This window comes from Mobula hypostoma, chromosome 1 (genome assembly GCF_963921235.1).
Source record: "Mobula hypostoma chromosome 1, sMobHyp1.1, whole genome shotgun sequence".
In the NCBI taxonomy this organism is placed as follows: domain Eukaryota; kingdom Metazoa; phylum Chordata; class Chondrichthyes; order Myliobatiformes; family Myliobatidae; genus Mobula; species Mobula hypostoma.
Window position 1 is genome coordinate 27,158,634 of NC_086097.1, and position 22,435 is coordinate 27,181,068.

At 43.5% G+C, this 22,435-nt stretch overlaps 1 protein-coding gene across 1 annotated transcript in view; it reads right to left on the minus strand.

Moving 5' to 3' along the window:
* The window catches only part of nrde2 (NRDE-2, necessary for RNA interference, domain containing), a 79,719-nt gene that overhangs the window by 51,859 nt on the left and 5,425 nt on the right, over positions 1-22,435 (minus strand). Inside the window, exons 2-4 of the mRNA XM_063045062.1 lie at positions 12,745-12,853; positions 7,335-7,544; positions 6,315-6,461 (exon numbers count right to left, since the gene is read on the minus strand). Coding sequence (XP_062901132.1) covers positions 6,315-6,461; positions 7,335-7,544; positions 12,745-12,853 — 466 coding nt within the window. The remainder of the gene's footprint in view (positions 1-6,314; positions 6,462-7,334; positions 7,545-12,744; positions 12,854-22,435) is intronic.

Here is a 22,435-nt window from a genome sequence, read left to right on the forward strand (position 1 = left end):
CCCACTATTGGAAACATCTGCTGCACATCTAGTCTAAGTCTTTCAATATTCAGTAGGTTTCAATGAGATCTCCCCTCATTCTTCTAAACTCCAGCAAGTACAGGCCCAGAGTCATCAAATGCTCCTCATATATCAACACTTCCATGGCCAGGATCATTTTCATAAACATTTTCTGGACCCTTTATCTATCTGGACTCATAATTTTGGAATTCCCTTTCTATAACTCTTTCCAGGATGCTCCTTAAAAGAACTAGATAATCTTACAGGAGTCAATGTTGAATCTAATTTGATTCTGCTGTTAAATTCCGTGGGGAATTTTACAGTATTAAAGGCTCGAGTTACTGGGCAGTCACTGTGGTGTCTATTACAGATTTTCTGTCAGCATGGTCATTTACTGGGGTAAAGGTCACAGGGATGGATGGGGGAGATGGGGAGGGAGGTTTGGCAGCAGTTATACTGAATGCACAGGCTCCATGAAAGGAAATATACCGATTCAAAGTTAACACGATAACATGGATCAAATTGTCAGTCGAGAAAAAGATAAAGATCTAAAGATTAGATTTACTTGTCCACCAAAACACACAGTGAAATGCACTGATGACGTCAATGACCTATACAGTCAAGGCTGGACTGGGGGCAGCCTGCAAGTATCGCGAAGCTTCTGGTGCCAACACAGAATGCTCACAACTTACTAACCCTAATCTGTATGTCTTTGGGGCGCGAGAGTTAACAGAGCACCCATGCGGTCACAGGGAGAATGTACAAACTCCTTACACACGGTGGTGGAATTGAAGCACAGGACTCGATACACAATGTTAAGCTAGCTGCTATGCTGCTGGAAAAGCCTATTTTTCAATAAATCACTGAATTCTACAGTGCAGGAGACTGCTCAATTTAACATGTCTGTTCCAGCTTTGGCCTTGAAAGATTAACAAATTTGTCTAACACCTCCTCTTTTTTTCATTACACCAATTCTTCCCTTTGAAGAATGTATCCACGTCCATTTTAACAGTAATCTATAAATTATCTTCCACCACCCATTCCATAAATACATTCCAGTTAATCAGTAGTCATTCTCCTTGAAGTAATGAAGGTTTCAAAGATCTAATAGAGGTGTTCAATATTGTAGTCTGAGAAGCAAAAGTCATACATTGAGAGCGATGGGTAATAGATGAAGAGGTGGGATGTGGGTGAGAGAACATGGGGGAAAATATTTTGTTGTACACAGACAGTGGTTTTGATCTGGATCATCACCTGTTACTGAAACATTAAGTCAATCTCTTTCACGAAAAGGAACTGGAAGCAGAATAATTTGTAGAAATGCAGACATGGATTCAATGGGCCAAGTGACCACCTCTTATGCCACAATGATTTACGCTACGTTCTGAAATTCTCCACATAATCCTTCATTTTCATAAACAGGTACTCCCTGCTTATCAATGGAAATTGCTTCTCTTTAGTCACTAGAGAGCAATCTCAGCTTCTTCACTCCAGAAAAAGTTGGCAGAAAGTGGCAGATACAGTCCAGTGCATCACAGAGAGGAGGAGAAACTTACTTAGCCAGAGAATGGTGAAACTGTGCAATTCATTGACATGGCTGGCTATGGAGGCCAGGGCATTGGGTATATTTAAGGCAGAGGTCAACAGGCTCTTGATTAGCCAGGGCATGACGGGTTATGGAGAAAAGACAGGAGATTAGAGCTGAGAGGGAACTGGATCAGCCATGATGAAATGGCAGAGCAGACTCAATGGGCCAAACGGCCTAATTCTGCTCCTATATCGAATGGTCTTATGGTCAGGCAAACCCCTCCCATCATTGAGCACAATTTCATGGCGCAGTGCCAAAGGAAAGCAACATTCATCATGAAAGCCCCCACCATCCACTCCATAACCTCTTCTCACTACTACCATCAGGCAGGAGGTACAGAAGCCTTAAGTCCCATACCACCAGGCTCAAGAAAAATTATTACTGCACAAATATTAATCTCCTGAATCCGCACGGATAACTTAATTCACCACTACTCCAAACTGATTCTACGACCTACAGACTTACTTTCAAGGACTCTTTACAACACGTGTTCTCAGTAACGCAGACAAACTGCTGGAGGAACTCAACAGGTCAGAGTGCTACCTGATCTGCCAAATTCCTTCAGCATTTTGTGTCTGTTACTCTGGATTTCCAGCATCTGCAGAATCTCTTGCATTAACAATGGTCTTGGCATTCATTTCTTTATTTGCACTTTGATTGTTTGTCAGTCTTTATGTATAGTTTTTTTAAACAAATGTTATTATATTTCTCCCCCCCCGTAAATGCCAGCAAGAAAATGAGTCTCAAGATAGCACATGGAAACACATACGTACATTGATAATAATTTACTTTGAACTTTCGAACTCTCCACACAGATGACATCTTTCATCCTGTGTAATCATTTGGCTAAAGTTCCACGGCATCTTCCACAAAGGATTGACTGGAATCTGGAAAGACCAACTGCTGGGCAAGTGGGCTTGTCCTTTATACATATCCAGTTTAAAGCTCTGGCCTGTTGAATGACAACATAGCTCACTGATACAGTAAGCACAGGCTGGCCTTGAAGCAACGACTACCTCAGAGGATTCCCCAATAGAGCAATTATAGAAAGGACATGGAAGCTTCAGAGAGGGTACAGAGAAGATTTACCAGGATACTGCCTGGATTAGAGAGCATGTCTCGTGAGGAAAGGCAGAGTGAGCTAGGGCTTATCTCTTTGGAGAACAGGAGACTGAGAGGTGACTTGATAGAGATGTACAAAATGATAAGCATAGAATGAGTGGACAGCCAGAGACTTTCCCAGAATGGAGATGGCTAATACGAGAGGGCATAATTTTAAGGTGATTAGAGAAAAATATAGGGGGAATGTCAGAGGTGCCCCGCCAGGGGTGGGACGTTAGGGACGTTTAAGAAACTTTCAGGTAGGCACATAGATGATAGAAAAATGGAGGGCTATGTAGGAAGGAACGATTAGATTGATCTTAAGAGTAGGCTAAAGGGTCAGCACAACATGGTGGACTGAAGGGCCTGTACTGTGATGCAGTGTTCCACGTCCTAAGAAACTGTATCTACCCTCTAAATTTCTTTAAAACGATTTTGATTACTCCATATTAAATACAGGAAGGCACAGCTGATAGGGGTGCTCCTTCTCAGGCATTTACACATTCTCCCCATGACCATCTGGGTTTTCTCTACGTGCTGCTCCCACGTGAGCTACGCGAGGGCTGATAGGTGAACTGGCCACTCATTGTAAACTGGCCCTGATGTGTGGGAATGTGGGGAGAATAAAATGGCACCAGTTAGGATTGGTGGAAATGGCTGCTTGATAGTCAACAAGGACTCAGTGGGCCAAAGGGCCTGAATTTCTACTCACCATCACACTCCCTGTGTGTGTGGGTGTAGAAAGAGTCTTGTTTTCTATTGTGTTCTGTGTTGTTCTGCTGAACATTATGGACATGCTATATTGTAACCAGAATGTGTGGCAACATTTGCAGGCTGCCCCCAGCACACCCTTAGGTCGTGCTGGTTATTGACACAAATGACAGATTTCACTGCATGTTTCAATGCAGATGCGATACGTAAATGAGTCTGAAATCTGAAATCTAAAATGAAAGGATGCAAGCCAAGTGGTGAGTGTGTGGAACACTCTGCCAGGATGGTGGTAGATGCAGATACATTAGGGGATATTTAGGAGATTCTTAGATGGGCACATGGATGTTAGAAAAATGGAGGGTTGTGGGAGGAAAGGCTTAGATTGACCTTGGAGTAGGTTAGAGGACTGGTACAACATTGTGGACCAAAGGGCCATACTGTGCTGTGCTGTTCTGTGTTTATCCAAACTGTCTTCAGAATTCAAACCTATCAGTTTACACTGCACCTCGATCAAAGCCAACATGTTAGAGCAGGGCCCTGTTGGGTTAGTAAGCAGCAGTACTGCAGTCTGAACAATCTTCAGCAGGGCAAAACCAAGACTCCCGAGCTTTATTTCTGAAGTGAAACTCCACCCTCCATTCAGATAATTGACGTGACAACTCTGTGTTGAACATCACTGACCCGACACTTTGTATTTACCATTATGTGAAAGCTGTCTACCCGCAGGGAGTAATGACAATTGTTGAGACATTTCATCTCATGGCTAATTAAGTCTGCCTTTATGCCAAAACAATATTGACATAGGGCATTGTTTAGCAGTCAGCTGGAAGACAGCCCATGGGACACGGGAAGGCAGTCCATTAGCACGGACTGGATGCAAAGCGACTTACAAGAAAATGGATTTGTACAAAGTGACGAGTGCTCTCTCCCTCCCTTGGAATAATCTGTCATTGACACAGAGACCTGCTTCCCTCATCAAACCTTCAATTACAAGAAAATAATTGTTCTTGGGATACGTGTACATTGAGCTGGCTGCAGTTATTGTGTAGCCCAGTGATTTGAGCTGCTTAGTGTTAATACAGGGGATGAGGGTGATGGATAAATCAGATTTTGTTGAGACTAAATTCGAAGGAAGTGGAACAAGATAATTTACAAGGTACTGGAAAGTATCAAACAGTTAAGATACAACTACAGAACTAACAGGCAACCAGCAATTGTGGAGAGTCTTGCCAACCTCAGTACTGATTTTTGCTTACATAGTATCTTTAGCATGGGAAACTATCCAAAGGCTCTTCACAGGAAGGTAATCGAGCTAAAAGTGACACTGAGGCAAAAATCCAGAAACAGTCTAGAAGCTTGCAAGGTCTTCTTGCAATCACTTGAGTCGAGTATGATGTTCTCCTAAGGGGTTGTCTATAGGTGGGTCCTCAGGTGGCTGTAGAGGCTGATCCACAATCCACATAACTGGAACGTTAGGATGCATTCCATTAACGGAGAACACCTGTGCATGACTTTGATGTGGGCAGCCACTACATGGTCCTTGACAGATCGAGGTCAGGGTCCAGTGGCGTAGAATGATAAATGACTGGGGACCCTTCACTGCTGCATTTCCTCCACCTCCAATGCCACTGTGATGCATTATCATCTTCCACCAGCCCCACTGTTGACATATTGGTGGGATAACTCTTTGTATGGAACCTCTCTCTTAACCTTACTGCTATGAGTGACCCTACCAGGATCTAAACTCCAGATAGCATCGCTTTCAGGAACTCACCAACCTCTCTGCCACAACAAGGTGACGATCCTCAGAGAAGAAGGAGAATTTAAATGGTATGCTTAAGAAGTGAGAAATTGCACTGCCTTAAAGAATAATGGGTAGTATTTCATAGAAACATATAAAACCTACAGCACAATACAGGCCCTTCGGCCCACAAAGCTGTGCCGAGCATGTCCCTACCTTAGAAAATACTAGGCTTACCCATAGCCCTCTATTTTTCTAAGCTCCATGTACCTATCCAAAAGTCTCTTGAAAGACCCTATCGTATCCACCTCCACCACCATTGCCGGCAGCCCATTCTACGCACTCACCACTCTCTGCGTAAAAAAAATTTTGCAGCAGGCTTTCAGAGAAAAGATAGAAGTGAGGTAATGTGACTAACTGGAGCTGGAGTGGGCTCAATAGATAAATGGTCCCAATTGACAGTGCCGCAGCCAAATCCAAACATCAGAGAGTTCAAGGAAGAAAGATTGAAGATTAAGATTGACGATTTGCTTTATATGTCATGTGTACACCCAAACATTGCAATTAGTGAAATGCATTGTTTGCGTCAACAACCAAAACAGTTCGAGGATGTGCTGGGCAGCCCGCAAGTGTTGCCATGCTTCTGGTGTTAAGATAGCATGCCCGGAACTCATTAACCTTCACTCTAACTCATATATTTTTGGAATATTGGAGGAAGCTGGAACACAAGGGAAAATCCATGTGGTCATGGGGGGAATGTACAAATTGAACATACAACTAGCACTGTAAAACATAACATTAACCGCTATGCTACCATGCTACCCGAACTAGATGGATATTTGGCAGAGAAAGCAATTGAGGTATGCAACAGAAAGTATGGCAAGTGGCAATTTTCAACAACATAAAGAGAGCCTGTAGATGCTGGAAATCCAGGGTGACGCACACAAAATGCTGGAGGAACTCAGCAGGTCAAGCAGCATCTATGGATGTTTCAGGACAAGATCCTACATCAGGGTAATTATCAGCTTCCAGTTCCATTCAAATGTTCTCTGCCAGTACAGTGCCATGCTCCCATTCAAAACACCTATTCCAAACGGCGCATCACACTCAATGTCATAAGTCAATCACAAGGGAAGTATCAACGAGTCTTACAGCTTCTCTCATTACTAGTACCTTGCCAGGTCTCCACGATAGAGCGACTTGTACTCCCAGTTGCCAGGATCAGGCTTTCTGTCGATGCAGAAGGTCTGCGCAGTCTGCTCTTGGAGGTCATCCAGCCACATGAATGCACCCACAGGCAAGTCACTACAGGCTTCATCCCTGCAAAGTTACAGAATCTGATTGCATATCTATCCGACTGTATATTTCAAATCATGTATATTTCAATATTTCAATTCCTATGCAAAGGGACAGGTGGGTTCCATTCTGGTCACCTCATTAAAGGAAAGATGTGGAAGGTTTAGAGAGGAGATTTACCAGGAGACTGCCTGGATTAGACAGAATGTCTTATGAGGATCAACTGAGCGAGCTAGGACTTTTCTCTTTGGAGTGAAGGATGATGAAAGGTGACTTGATGAAGGTGTACAAGATGATAAGAGGCAGAGAGACTTTCTAGAACTCTATGTACTCATATCTCTATTTGCATAGTTTATCTCTTTCTTTTGTGCATTTATGTAGTTTCTCAGTGATTCTATGGTATTTCTCTGTTCTGCTGTGAATGCCTGCAAGAAAATGAATCGCAGAGAAGTATATGGTGACATACACATACTTCGATAATAAACTTGCTTTGAACTTTGAGATCTAGTGGGCAGCCAGAGATTTGTCCTGGGGCAGAAATGACTACTATGAGGGGATATAATTTGAAGGTGTTTGGAGGAGAGTACGGAGGGGTGGGGAGATGTCAGAGCTAAGTTTTTAAACAGAGAGTGGTGGGTACATGGAACACGCTGCCTGGTGTGGTAGCAGAAGATACATTAGGGACATTAGATAGGCACATGCCTGAAAGAAAAATGGAAAGCTAAGGGAAGGGAAGGGTTAGATTGATTTTGGAGTAGATTAAAAGGTCGGCACAACATTATGGGCCAAAAGGCCTGTATGGTGCAATACTGTTCTATGTTCTAAAGGATGTGCTGGAAGACTCAACAAAACTACAGCAATGTTCATTGATATGGTATCGTAGTGCAATCTCCTCACCTCTCAATGGGGACCTCTTTGCCTTTATCCCAGAGGAGCTCAGGGTCCGTATCACTGCTGGAATGATAACTGTCTCTGTTTTTCTTTTTCTCCTTTTTGTGACGGCGATGTTTCTTCTTCTTTTTCTTCTTCTTGGCCGCAACATGCTCTTCACCACTGTCAAGCGATCTGGGGGACAACCTCCCAGATACTTCACGGTCTGAATATGCACTGAAAATGCAGTTAGATAAGGAATCATTAACCACCTGCTAACTGCTAGTCAATCACTAGTTAAAGCCACGCTATCATTGTTGTCCAGTCCTGGCTTCTTCAAAGCCTTGCAACGTCCCCTCCCTTTCTTGGTCAAGATTAGAGGCAACATCATAGTGCAGGAATAGAGGGGGGTAAGAGGGGATCCAGAATGGGGAGTGTTCTTCCCTCTTTTTTGAATCTCTCTTTTCCCTTTCCCCATTCTGGCTCTCCTCTTACCCCTTTCTCTTCTCATCTGCCTATCATCTCACTCTGGTGCCCCTCATCCTTCTCTCCCTCCCATGGTCCACTCCTATCAGATTCCTTTTTCTTCACCTTTTCCACCCATCACCTCCCAGCTTCTAACTTCATCCCCCATTCCCCACCTTGTCCATCACTAAATTCACCTATCACACACCAGCTTGTACTCCTTCCCCTCTCCCCAACTTCCTTTTTTAGCTTCTTCCCCATTCCTTTTCAGTCCTGATAAAGGGTCTTGGCCCAAAATGTCCGCTCTTTATTCCTCTCCATGCATGCTGCCTCACCTGCTGAGTTCCTCTAGCATTTTGTGTAGTCACAGAGGTAGCCAGATACACTCCATATCTATCACTTCATGATCCTCACTGCAGTTTACATACTGCCAAAAGCCAACTAGGCACTCGAGATATTGAATGCTGTCATCACCAAACAAGAAACTGCCCACCCCAGCACATTTCAAATCATACTCAAGAACTTCAATCAGGCTTGTTTGAAGAAATCTCTGCTCAATTATCATCAGCATGTAACCTGCAGCACCAAGGGTCCAAACACACTAGACCACTGCTATACTATGATTAGGAATGCCTACCGTTCCATCCCTAGACTGCAATTCGGGAAATCTGATCACTTGGCTGTGCTTCTATCTGCATACAGGCAGACCCTAAAGAGCAAGGCTATGGGATTGCTTCCAGTCACTGGACTAGACCAAGTTCAAAGACTTAGCACGGGATCTGAACAAATACACCACGGCTGTCACCCACTTTAGTGGCAATTCCAAACCAGTCTCTGGGGGATGCTTGACAGCCGTGTCAGGGCTTGAATGCTATTACCTCTTACAAAATGAAACCAAGCAACATTGGTTACAAGAATTCGCTCCCAGGTGAGCTCAACACCTTTTATGCTCACTTTGACTGTCAAAACATGGAGAAACCTTCACAAACTCCCACAGCCCCGATGATCCTGTGATTTCAATCTCTGAGGCCGACGTGAGACCATTCTGCAGGAGGGTGAACTGACTGAAAGCATCAAGTCGAGATGGGCTACCTGGCTGAGTACTAAAGACCTATGCTGATCAACTGGCTGGCGTGTTCACCAATACCTTTAACCTCTTGCTTCGGCAGTCTGAAGTGCCTACCTGCTTCAAGCAGGATTCAATTACACCGGTGCCCAAGAAGAATTCATGGTAACTTGCCTCAATAACTATTGTCCGGTAGTACTTACATCTACTATTATGAAATAATTCGAGAGATTGGTGTTGAAACTTATCAACTCCTGCCTGAGAAGTGACTTAGATCTGCTCCAATTTGCTACTGCCTCAAATGGCCCACAGTGGATGCCAATTCACTGACTCTTCACTCAACCCTGGAACATCTGGACAGCAAAGATGCATCCATCAGGATCAGGATGCTCCTTATTGACTACAGCTCAGCATTCAACACTATCATCCCCTCAAAACTATTCAATAAGCTTCAAGACCTTGGCCTCATTACCTCCTTGTGCAACTGGATCCTCGATTTCCTCACTTGCAGACCTCAATAGTCAGCTCAGATTGGCAACATCTTCTCCACAAACCCTATCAGCACATGTGTGATTAGCCTCCAGCTCTACTCACTTTATATTTACGACTGTGAGGCTAAGCATTGCTCCAATGCCATATTTAAGTTTGCTGATGACTCCACTGTCGTTGGCCGAATCAAAAGTAGTGACAAATCAGCATAAAGGAGGGAGATTTAAAGTCTGGTTGAGCTGTGCCACAACAGCAACCTCTCACTCAGTTTCAGCAAGACCAAGAAGCTGATTACTGACTTCAAGTCACAAAGCTTTTATTGTCATTTCAACCATAACTGCTGGTACAGTACACAGTAAAAACGAAACAACATTCCTCCAGGATCAGGGGGTCCATGAGCCAATCCTCACTGGTGGATCAGAAGTGGAGAGGGCCGGCCACTTAAAATTCCTCTGTGTTACCATTACAGAGGATGTCCTGGGCCCAGAATGTCGGTGCAATTACGAAGGAAGCACAGCAGTGCCTCTACTTCCATAGAAGTTTGCAAAGATTTGGCATGACATTTAAAACTTCAACAAACTTAAAAATTGATGTCTGGTGGAGAGGACATAGACTGGTGGTATCACTGCCTGGTATGGAAAGACCAACGCCCTTGAACAGAAAATCCAGGTTAAGCCCTTCCCACCATTGAGCACATCCACACAGAACGCTGTCGCAGGAAAGCAGCATCCATCATCAGGATCCCCACCACCCAGGTCATTCTCTCTTCTCACTGCTGCCAATAGGAAGGTGGTACAGGAGCCTGAGGAACAGTTAGATTCAAGAATAGTTATTAACCCTCAACCATCAGGCTGTTGGACCAGATAACTTCACTCAGCTTCATTCACCTCATCACTGAACTGTTCCCACACTTATGGACTCACTTTCAAGGACTCTTCATCTCATGTTCTCGTTGCTTATTGCTTATTTAGTTTATTTTTCTCTTTAGTATTTGTACAGTTGCTTGTCTTTTGCACATTGGTTGCTTGGCTGTCCTGTTGGATGTAGTCCTTCACTGATTCTATTGTGTTTCTTGGAATTACTGTGTATGCCCGTTAGTGGCATATATGCACTTCGTGAGAGGGACGGGGGGACAGAGAGGGACGGGGGGGACAGAGGGACAGAGGGACAGAGGGACAGATTAATGGACTGTTCAAAGGAGGAGCATTACATTCCTTTTATTGGTTATAGGAGCCTACTCAATCCTCCTACTATAGACAACTCATCCCATTTGCTATGAATACAGAAGCTTGTCAGACTGTTACTCAACCATTAAACCTTTCACCAATTCCAACTAATCTCCAACAGGAACCAAAGCAATGCAGGGACCACCTTGAGCTGCCAGCAAAGTGCAACTGAACACAAAACACTGCACGTTAAACAAGTATGGCTAATTATTCCACAGGCAATCATACATACACAAGTAATCAGTTGACCAACACACATAGCCTTTGGAAAACAAAGCAATGCAGTGCAAGGGAGGGATGTAAAAGAAATGTAAAAAAGATGCAATTGGAAGTTGCACCACTGATCAGGTAGAGTGTCCCAGTGGCACTTAGAGAGGACATTCTGAGGTGACGTAGGTAGACCTCAGGAATAAGGGTCTTGGGAGTTACACTGAAAGTCTCCCAAAAAACTGTGGGAGTAACAGATATGTAGCAGCTAATGAGGTGTTAAAAGCAACAGGACTGTTATTGTGGGTGACTTTGATTAACCCATATTAACGGGGCTCCCTTAGTATCAAAAGTTTAGATGAGGCGGAATTTTTTTAATGCATCCACTTGTCATGAGGAACTGTAAGGAGATATCAGGACAATGTCAGAGAACTAACAGAACATGCTAAGTGCTTCTTCAAAGCAGTTCATTGACACTGGCCATCATATTCCATATTGTCACTGCTGGAAGTACAAGGAGGCCCTACTCATTCTTCTAGGCAAGGCCTCTTCCCTCTTCTCTTTTGCTGCTCATGGCTTAGTGATGCAGCTCAAAATATTGAGGCAGCAAAGTTAAAACATTTACAAAGGACCACGGTTGTTGGAGTTTAGGAGATATGATAAAAGCCAGTTGACAGTTATAGCACAAACCTGACTTTATGAGGATAGTCTGAGCGATCTAGATCTTTTCTCCTTGGAGCGAAAGAGGACAAGAGGTGACAAGAAGCAGAGACTGAGTGGACAGCCAGCACCTTATTCCCAGAGAGACAATAGCAAATACGAGAAGGCGTATTTTTTGAAGTCAAGTTAGGTTTATTGTCATTTAACTATATACATGAATACCGTCAAACAAGACTTTTCTCCATACCAGGGTGTAAAGCCCAGTAGTACACATAACACAAATATAACACACAATAACTTTGGAAAGTAAGGATAAATTACATATTGTAAGGTACAGAATAAATTATCCAGTGACACTTCAAATGCGATGTAGCTGGGGGTTTAAAAGCCAAATGGCCTGAGGGAAGAAACTGTTTCCCATCCTGACCATTTTTTTTTAAATGCATCAGAGTCTCCTGCCTGATGACAGAAAGTCAAAGAGGAAGCTGGACGGATGGGCGGGATCCTTGATAATACTAAGGGCCCTCCATACACAGCACTCCTGATAAATGTCCGCAATGGATGTTAGGGAGACTCCTATGATCCTTTCAGACACTCAGTCTTTTGTTGGGACTTCTGGTCTGATGCTCTGCTGCTCCCATTCAAGATAGAGATGCAACTTGTCAGGGTGCTCCAGTATAGTTCAGTTAAGATGGAGGTGGAGGGGAGCTTCGCTTGCCTCAGTCCCCTTAGGAAGTGGAGGTGCTGCTGTGCCCTCTTGTTCAGGGAGGTGATAACGAGGGACTAGGTGAGGTCATCCATGATGTGAACTCCCAGGAACTTAAGCACTTAACTCTCTCTAAAGAGGAGCCATGTATTCACAGATAATCTATTTAAGATGATTGGAGGAAGGTACCGGGGGGCCGGGGGGGGAGAGGAGAGAGAGATATCAGAGGTACTTTTTTTTTAAAAAACACAGTAGTGGGTGGTAGAGGCAGATATTTAGACGAAAGAAAAATGGAGAGCAACGCAGGAAGAATGGGTCAGATTAATATTGTAGTAGGTTAAAATGTTGGCACATCATCATAAATCAAAGGTCCTCACTGTGCCACACTGTTCTATGCTCCATGATCTATGTTCTATGCTGAACTTGGTTACACAGACAAAAATCAAACCAAAGAAGTACTTTATAAATTTATACCCCAAGGGCAATGGGGGAGTGGGATTCACGCCGCTTGACACATCCTATGACTTGAAGCAAAAGAATGGACTGAAAGTGGACAAAAAACAGGGAGTGGGTAAAGAGGAGACAATGAATAGAGAGGTAGAGAGACGGAGGGTGTACCTTGCCTGTGGTGACCCCTGGACTGAGTCTGCTGCATTCCCCACGATGCGCTGGTGCAGCTGTAGGGCATCCTCAGTGCGGAAGCTTTGATTACTGAGCCAATCCAACCCTGCAGGCAGCAGAAATCAATGTTACTTAGCAGCTGCGCTTTTTAATGTAAGGATTCATCAGATAAACTGACAGTAAATCACAGCAAATGCCATTAAAGTCATTCTTCACAGTCAAGGACAACATAATGTAAGTCAATGAAACCCTCGCTGATCACACTGCCCTCTGCTACTGCAGTGCTGACTGTCAAACTCCCACAGTAAGAGAAACCTCGGAAACGTGGATGGTGCAGTCTTCTAACGAGGACGTCACAGCTTCCTTGGCCTGAAGTAGCTTCAAAGCTTTTGTTGAAAAGATGCAGTCTGGATCACAGATACCAAGAGGTCATCATATATAACCTCTAACTTTAATAGCTCTTTGTATAATTCTTTATAATTGTTGACTTGATTTTGTTGCATGTCATGCCCTGACCAACACATCACAAGAAATTCCTAATACAGCAGATTCCAGTTAATTGGCCCATCTGTAAATCGGAGCAGCTGCTTATTTGAGACAACGCTTAAATAACAAAAACTAATTGGGAAAATAGCCAGGATTCCTCTTTTTTTTTTGGACGCAACGCCGCTTAATTGGGACAGGAGACTATTGTTGAAAAGTTAACTGGAGTCCATCATGTGAACTTGTGTGGCCATTAGACACTACGCCGTGTTTAGATCAGGTTTTAAATACCGTCATTTATATGCGTTTGAGTTCAAAAGGAAGTGATCTTCGTCATTGATGGTTGGGAAGAACGAAGCAGCAAGACTGTTCTGCTCACTTCACTGCAGTTTCAAGCATTCAGGCTTACAGATGCCAGAGACGGCTGGGGGTGAAAATGAACCTATTTCACTACTTTAGCAAGTTAGGAACTACAAAGAATTTGAAGGCACTGACAATCATTTTGAATGTTACAATGAAAATGAAGATTTGGAGGATGCAATCATCATAGGCCTTTTGGAAGGCAGTCCATTATCTGTGCTAGGTGCCTGTGCTAATTTTGTTCATTTACAGTTGATCAAAAGAACATAACAGCGTGTTGGTTGTCTGCCGTATCCAATAATGACAGTGAAATCTGTGGTGCTGGGGAGCTTTTAAAGTGGAAAAGCCACTGCACAAAGGGCAGTTCCACTCCTCAACCTCAGAAGTCCAGGACCTGTGGTACAAATAATCATCATAAACTGCAGTATTTCTTGGTTGCCATGAATTATTCTGAGCCTTATCATAACCTTCGCCCTCCACGAAGCTTTGCAGAACTGCCTCCTTAGCCGTTGGATCTCATCCACCCAGTCTGCCAGAGCTGACTTCACATGCTACGACAGGCATCTCATTGAAGTCTATCGAGTATTGAAAGCTGACAGAGAGTGGAAGTTTCCTATAGTGGGATTGTCTAGGACTAGAGGGAATAGCCACAGAATAGAGGAACAAGCATTTAGAACAGAGATGAGGAAAGATTTCTTTAGCCAGAGGGCGGTGAATCTGTGGAATTCAATGTCACGGCTGTGCAGGCCAAGTCATTGAGTACATTTAAAGCAGAGGTTGATAGGTTCCTGATTAATCAGGGCATCAAAAGTTACAGGGAGAAGGCAAGAGAATAAGTCAGCTATGATAGAATGGCAGAGCAGACTCAATGGGCAAAAAAGCCTAATTCTTCTTTTACATCTTATGGCACATCCCTAATTCACTGGGGTATGAGGTCTGCTGGCTACCCTCACCTCAATTAGCCCGCCTGTTGAAGTGGTGTACGAGGGTATGGCTGCTGTCGCATGCAAACAGCTACCTGGAGCCAGAGATGAGAGCTGAATGTCTGGTGGGGACCAAAGGTGAGCGAGCTGCCCCAGAATGCACACAAGCCCCTTCACCAAAGATGTTACCCCGCCCTGGACACCTCATACATGGCAGTGTACACCAGATGAATTCCTCCATTAGTAACTATTAGGAACGGACACAGTTTTATAATACAGTACTGTAGTAGCATTGGTAGTTCTGTATGTTATTTAAACATACAACTTGTTACTCAGTTAAACAGTAGATTGTCTTTTTTATACCTTTTTAACTATTTCCATGAAACTTCAGCTAATTAGGGCAGTCGCTTAACTGGGCCAAAATGTATTGGATCTGATGTGTCCCAATTAATCTGAACCCACAGTAAATATAAATATATATGCCAAATTTGGTCCTTGATCTTTATCTGCCCTCTCTCTGTAACTGTAATATTTAATTCTCTATTCTGTTATTGTTTTCCCTTGTACTACTTCAATGCACCGTTGTAACAAAATGATCTGTATGTATGGCACGTGAAACAAAGTTTTCACTGCACCTCAATACATGTGACATAATAAATAAATTTACCAGTTCAGCTTAAAGGCATCATGTCATCTTTGGATAATCTATCCAGGCTGCTCTGAACAAGTCAGTATTACCAGAATAACTCTGAAAGTACTATGCTGAGATAACAAGGCCACAAAAGGGCATTAGCCTTTTCCCCTACTATTAATTTTAACCTGGAGGTGCTAATGAAGTGGCACGGTAGTGTGGCGGTTAACATAACACTTTACAGCACCAGCAATCAAGGTTTAATTCCTGCCGCTGCTTGTAAGGAGTTTGTGTGTTCATCCCATGACAGTCTGTGTTTCCTCTGGGTGCTCCGTTTTCCTCCCACATTCCAAAAACATAGGGGTTACGGTTAGTAAGTTGTGGGCATGCAACACTTGCTGGCTGCTCTAGTGCAATCGTCGGACTATGTTGATTGTTGACGCAAAAGATGCTTTTCACTGTATGTTTTGATTTTTCGATGTACATGTAACAAATAAAGCTAGTCCTTAATATTTCTATGAATTCTGTAATTTAAAACAATTCTGCATTTTTTTGTGAAAAAACTGTAGATCCCTCTCTCTCACTGAAGAATGAAGATGCCTGCATTCAATCAGTCTCTCCCTCCCTCTCACTCATAGCTGCCAGAGGACGGTGCCAGAGTCCTGGGTCTTGGAAAGGCTTAGTTATTTATTGAGATACAGTGCGGTATAGACCTTTCTGGCCCTTCGAACCGCACCACACAGCAATTCCCCGGTTTAATCCTAGCCTAATCACAGGACAATTTACAATGATTAATTAACCTACCAACTGGCACATCGTTGCACTGTGGGAGGAAACTGGAGCACCCGGAGGAAAGCCACACGGCGACGGGGAGAACACACAAACCCCTATTGACGTGGTTTGTGGACCAGACTTTGTGGTTCATGTTATGATGCGTTTCTGGTGGCTCCTTTTTTTTGTTGCTATCTTATGCAATTTTGATCAGTGCACACTGGCTCTGCAGCCTACAGTCAACAACATTGAACTAAAATGAGCTGAAACTGAACGTTCCTCGACTGTTTTGTTGATCTTCTGGTTTGATGTTCTATACTCTTGTGTTTTTTGCTCTTTTTTTTGCCCCTTTATGCAATTTGTTCTTCTTTTGTGCGTTGGGGGTCTGATGTTTTTCTTTGATGGTTTCTTTGTTTCGTGGCTGTCAGTGGGAAGTCAAATCTCAAGGTTGTATGCTGCATACATACTTTGAATCTTGAATCTTTGAATCCCTTATGTCTCCTCTCATCAATTTTAAGAAACCATCAAACATTTTGACAGAGGAAGATAAGATAGACAAGGAAAGGGGAAGTCCTGGAGTAAAGGAGAAGGGAGAATGGATTCATGAAGGCACGAAGGATGCAGAAGAATCTGGAACAACCAACAATCTGCTTGAGGAACTCAGCAGGCCATCAGCATCTATGGGGTGGTGGAATGGGAGGAATTGTCAACAGTTTGGGTCGAAAAACTGCATCAAAACCCTCAAGTTCTGCTCGGGGTGTTACCTGCACCAAGCTCAAAGTTCAAAAGTTGAAGGTAGATTTATTATCAAAGTATACTACCTACCCTATACAACCCTGAGATTCACTGCTGACACCCACAGGAGAACAAAGAAATACAACAGAATTCATTAAAAAAAAGACCAATAAACATCCCATGTCCAAAATGATGCAAGTAATTAAAAGGAGCAAGTAATACAGTGAATATCAGCTGCAGAATCAGTTCAACGTTGAGGTGAGCGAAGCCGAACCAGGAACCCAAAAGCTGCAGGGCAACAACTGCTGCAAAACATGGTCGCGTGGGATTCAACTCATAGTAGCGAGAAGAGAGGGAGATGGGTCAAACGCAGGCAGACAGGATGGGTTTGGATGAGGGATCTAGGCTGGCACAGAGTAGTGGGGTTTTCCCCACGGTGACCCCGCAGAGGTCAAAGTGCACAGTCTCACCTCATCTGTAGGCTCTTAGCCTGACCTCTCTGTGGCTCCTTGCCAGCACTGATCCACCCGTCCCAGACTGAGCAATGGTGGATAGGATTCACCTATTATCAGTGAGAATCCCAAATGTCTAGGGATCTTGCTGAAATATCGGAGCACTGCTCAGGAGTGTGACTTGAGTTCCCACTGTGCCTAGGCTTTGTCAGATGGTCTTCATGGCCATTATTGCTGGCAAACATTTAGGGAGACCCTCCTAAGGTTCACAGTCATTTAGCTTAATCTCATCGAGATCCGTAGGTCCCAAATAGAACATTGAACACTACAGCACAGTACAGGCCCTTCGGCCCACAATATTGTACTGACCTGTTAACCTATTGCAAAAGCAATCTAATCTTTCCCTCCCAAATAACCCTCCATTTTTCTATCTTCCATCCACTTATCAAAGAGTTTCATAAACACCCCTAATGTATGTGCCTCTACCACCACCCCTGATAGCACATTCCATGCACTCACCGCTCCCTGTGTAAAGAACTTACCTCTGGAGGATATATACTGGGATGCCAACCATGTTAACATTATGCCTCCTTACATTAGCCATTTTTACTCTGGGAAAAAGTCTCTGGTTATGCACTTGATCTATGCCCTTTATCATCTTATACACCTCCATCAGTCACCCCTCATCCTCCTACACTCCAAAGAGGAAAGCCCTAGCTCACTCAACCTCTCCTCTTAAAACATGCACACTAATCCAGGCAGCAACCTGGTGAATCTCCCGTGCACCTTCTCTAAAGCTTCCACATCCTTCCTACAATGAGGCGGCCAGAACTGACCACAATATTCCAAACGTGGTCCAAACAGGGTTTTACAGAGCTGCTTCATTAGCCTGCGGCTCTTGAACTCAATTCCCGGAATAGTGACACACTTCTTAACCACCCATATCAATTTGAGTGACCCCAAGATCCCAATGATTCCAACACATTGATAGCAGAAACTTGTTCAACTTCTGCTCTTGCTTTTAAAAGTGCTGAGGAATCAGTCCCGACTGCAATAGACTCAGATGTAGCAATTTGCTGTTGCAGGCACTCAATTATTTGAAATAGCCTTAGCCTATTTTCAAGTCCAGTTCTCTGATAGACTAAGCAGGCTGGTAAACATTGTGCCAGGGTAATCCCTGTACTGCGGTACTGCAGGGCTTACCACTTGGTATAGACTTTTAAGTTACATTCAAGTCAAAGTAGAGTTGATTGTCATCTGCACAAGTACACGTATGCTCAGATGCAATGAAAAACTTACTTGGAACAGCATCACAGGCCCAAAGCATTGTATAAAGAGCATTCACAAAGAAAACACAAATTAAAGATAAATTATACACAATTTTTACAAGAAAGCTTTTAAAATATGAAGCCTATTTTAGTAGAAAGTTATCAAAGTGCTCATCGTGTTTCCAAACTGTAGTGATTACGGTTGTGTTGATTGGTTCAAGAACCGAATTGTTGAATGGGAGTAGCTGTTCCTGAAGCCGGTGGTGTGGGACTTCGAGCTTCTGGATCACCTGCCCAATGGTATCTTTGAGAAGTTGGCATGGCCCAGATGGTGGGGATCTTTGATGATGGATATTCTGGTTTTGAGGCAGTGCCTCCTGTAGATACTACCGATGGTGGAGAGGGACGTGTCCACCATGTATTGGGCTGAGTCCTCTACGCTTCCCAGCTTCTGAGAAAGTTCACAAACATGATCCCAGGAATGAAAGGGTTAATGCAAGAGGAGCATTTGATGGCTCTGGGCTTGTACTTGCTGGAATTTAGAAGAATGAGCCAGGATCTTATTGAAACCTATCAAATATTGAAAGGCTAAGATAGAAAGGCCAAGGAGAGGATCTTTCCTATAGTGAGGGGGAGTCCAGGATCAGAGGACACAGCCTTAGTGTACAGTTATGTCCCTTTAGAACAGAGCTGCAGAGCAGTTTCTTTTACCAGTGAGTGGTGAATCTGTGGACCCAAGATGATGGGTATATTTAAAGCAGAAGATGAGAGGTTCTTGATTAGTAAGGGTGTCAAAGGTTATGAGGAGAATGAGGTTGAGGGAGATGATAAATCAGTCGTGATAGAATTGGGGAGAAGATTTGATGGGCTGAATGGTCTAATTCTGTTCCTATGGTCTTATGTTCCTGTGCATTCGAATTGGCATACCAGACCATGGTGCAACCAGTCAGGACACTGCAGAAGTTTGATAGAGTGTTTGGTAACAAATCGAACCTCTGCAAGCTCCTAAGAAAGTGACCAAGCTGGTACACTATCCTTTTAACCGCATCCACATGCTGGGCCCAAGTCATTTCATCCAATATATCACGTCAGTATTGTGTGACATAACACCACTTGGTGGTGGTTCCCCTGGCAAATATTATGCATAGGCCTCGCAATAAGTGTTACCTAACCACTAGATTCCTCCAACATTTTGTGGACCGCCCATTTCCTTCCAGAGATGCTGCCTCCAGCGTCTTGTGTGTCGCACTAGATTACAGCACCTGCAGTTCCATGAGTCTCCCTAAACGTCAGAGTATTTGTCTATGACAATTAAGTGGCATAACTTTTACTTCAAAATCTACTGAAATGTTTCAATATGTTAAGTTACTCAATGTCAAATTTTATTTTTAAGCCTTCCTATTGAGTCCCTTGGGATGGTTTCCTGCAGGGGGGGTTCCCAATCTGGAGTCCACAGCCCCCTCAGTTAATGGTAGGGGTCCATGTCCATGGCATACTGCAACCCTGGTTTACTGCAACAACATCACTATATAAACAGGCTGCTTTCATTATGAAACAACTACCACATTAAACCTCTCCATTCGCACCACAGTAGCATAGAGATTAGCCCAAGAGATTCACAGCTCGGGAATTTGGAGCTTGGAGTTCAACTCCAATGTTGTCTGTAAAACATCTGTACATCCTTCGTATGAGTGTGTGGGTTTCCTCTGCTCCAGTTTCTTCCCACAGTCGAAAGCAGGTTAATTGCTCATTGTAAATAGTCCTGTAATTAAGCTAGTGGATAATTGGTGGGTTACTGGGCAATGCAGCTCATAAGAACAGAAGGGGCCGTTCCACACTGTATCTCTAAATAAAAATAAATACATTCAGACTAAAGACCAGGTAACTCTTCAAAGAGAGTAAATGAAGAAAATCTGTCAAAGATAAAAGAGTCAGTATCCACAGTGTTAAGCTGGCTAGTGAAGACAATTTGTGGCTTGGATCTCAAAACTCATTCATTTTACAAAAGAACAAACAAAATGTTGCAGGAACCCAGCTGGTCAGGCAGCACCCATGGAGAGATATGAACAGTCGATGTTTTGGGCAGAGTCCTGATGAAGAGCCTCAAGCCAAAACATCAGCTGCTCATTCCTCTCCGTAAATGCTTCCTGACCTGCTGAGTTCCTCCAACATTTTCTGTTTGTTCCTCTGGATTTCCACCTTCTGCAAAATCTCTTGGGTTTGGGTTTATTTTACAGACTATGGTCATCAACAGCAAGATTGGCATTTTATTACCCATTGATTTCTAGGATGTAGTGGGTATATGATTGTGGACTTCAGGCAGGGCAAGACAAGGGAACACGAACCAATCCTCATGGAGGGACCAGAAGTGGAGAGAGTGAGCAATTTCCTGGGTGTCAATATATCTGATGATATAACCTGGTCCCAACGTATCAATGCAGTTATAAAGAAGATATGCCAGTGGCTATTTTTCATTAGGAGTTTGAGGAGATTTGGTTCGTCACCTAAAACACCTGAAAATGTCTACAGATGTACCGTGGAGAGCATTCTGACAGGCTGCATCAGTCTGGTATGAAGGGGCTACTGCACAGAATCAAAAGAAGCTATTAATCACCCCCCATCACCCAGGGCATGCCCTCTTCTCATTGTTACTATCAGGAAGGAGGTACGGAAGCCTGACAACACACACTCTGCGATTCAGGAACAGCTTTTTCCCCTCTGCCATCCAATTCCTAAATGGACATTGACCCCATGAACATTACCTCACTTTTTTTGTATATATATAAAATTTCTGTTTTGCTCTATTTTAAATTTAAATATTTAATATACATATTTTTCTTTCTATATTATCATGCATTGCATTGTACTGCTGCCGCTAACAAATTTCACAATGTATGCTGGTGATATTAGACCTGATTCTGATTCTGCTGGAAATCTCATGCAACACACAGAAACTGCTGGAGGGACTCAACAAGTTAGACGGCATCCTTTCCAGTCCTGACGAAGGGTCTTGGCCCAGAATATCAACTGTTTATTCCCCTCCATAGACGTCACCAGTTTTGCTGAGTTCCTCCAGCATCTCCTGTGCCATTCACAACTTTTTCCCTTCCGCAAATACCACTGAGATCCTCCAGAGGAATGCTGCTGCGGAAAGGCACACTCCTTCACCTCAGACGGATGAAGAAGTTTGGTATGGGCCCCCAAATCCTAAGAACGTTCTACAGGGGCATAATTGAGAGCATCCTGACTGACTGCATCACTACCTGGTCTGGGAACTGTACCTCCATCAATCGCAGGACTCTGCAGAGAGTGGTGCCGACAGACCAGCGCGTCTGTAGATGTGAACTTCCCACTATTCAGAACATTTACAAAGACAGGTGTGTAAAAAGGGCCCGAAGGATCACTGGGGACCTGAGTTACCCCAACCACAAACTGTTCCAGCTGCTGCCATCTGGGAAATGGTATCGCAGCATAAAAGCCAGGACCAACAGGCTCCGGGACAGCTTCTTCCACCAGGCCATCAGACTGATTAATTCATGCTGACACAACTGTATTTTTATGTTATATTGAGTATCCTGTTGTACATAATATCTATTATAAATGACTATAAATTGCACATTGCACATTTAGACAGAGACATAACATAAAAATTTTTACTCCTCATGTATATGAAGGATGTAAGTAATAAAGTCAATTCAATTCCATTCTGCAGACCCGAGAGACTGCTGATGCTGAAATCAGCAGCAAAGCACAAAATGCTGGGGGATTCCAGATGGACAGGCAGCACCAGTGGACAGTTGACATTTTGGGTTGAGACCAGGTGTCAGGTCTCTCAGTGGGAGAGCATTTTGGAGATAGTGATCACAGTTCTATCTCCTTTACCATAGCATTGGAGAGGGATAGGAACAGACAAGTTAGGAAAGCATTTAATTGGAGTAAGGGGAAATATGAAACTGTCAGGCAGGAACTTGGAAGCATAAATTGGGAACAGATATTCTCAGGGAAATGTGGCAAATGTTCAGGGGATATTTGCATGGAGTTCTGCATAGGTACGTTCCAATGAGA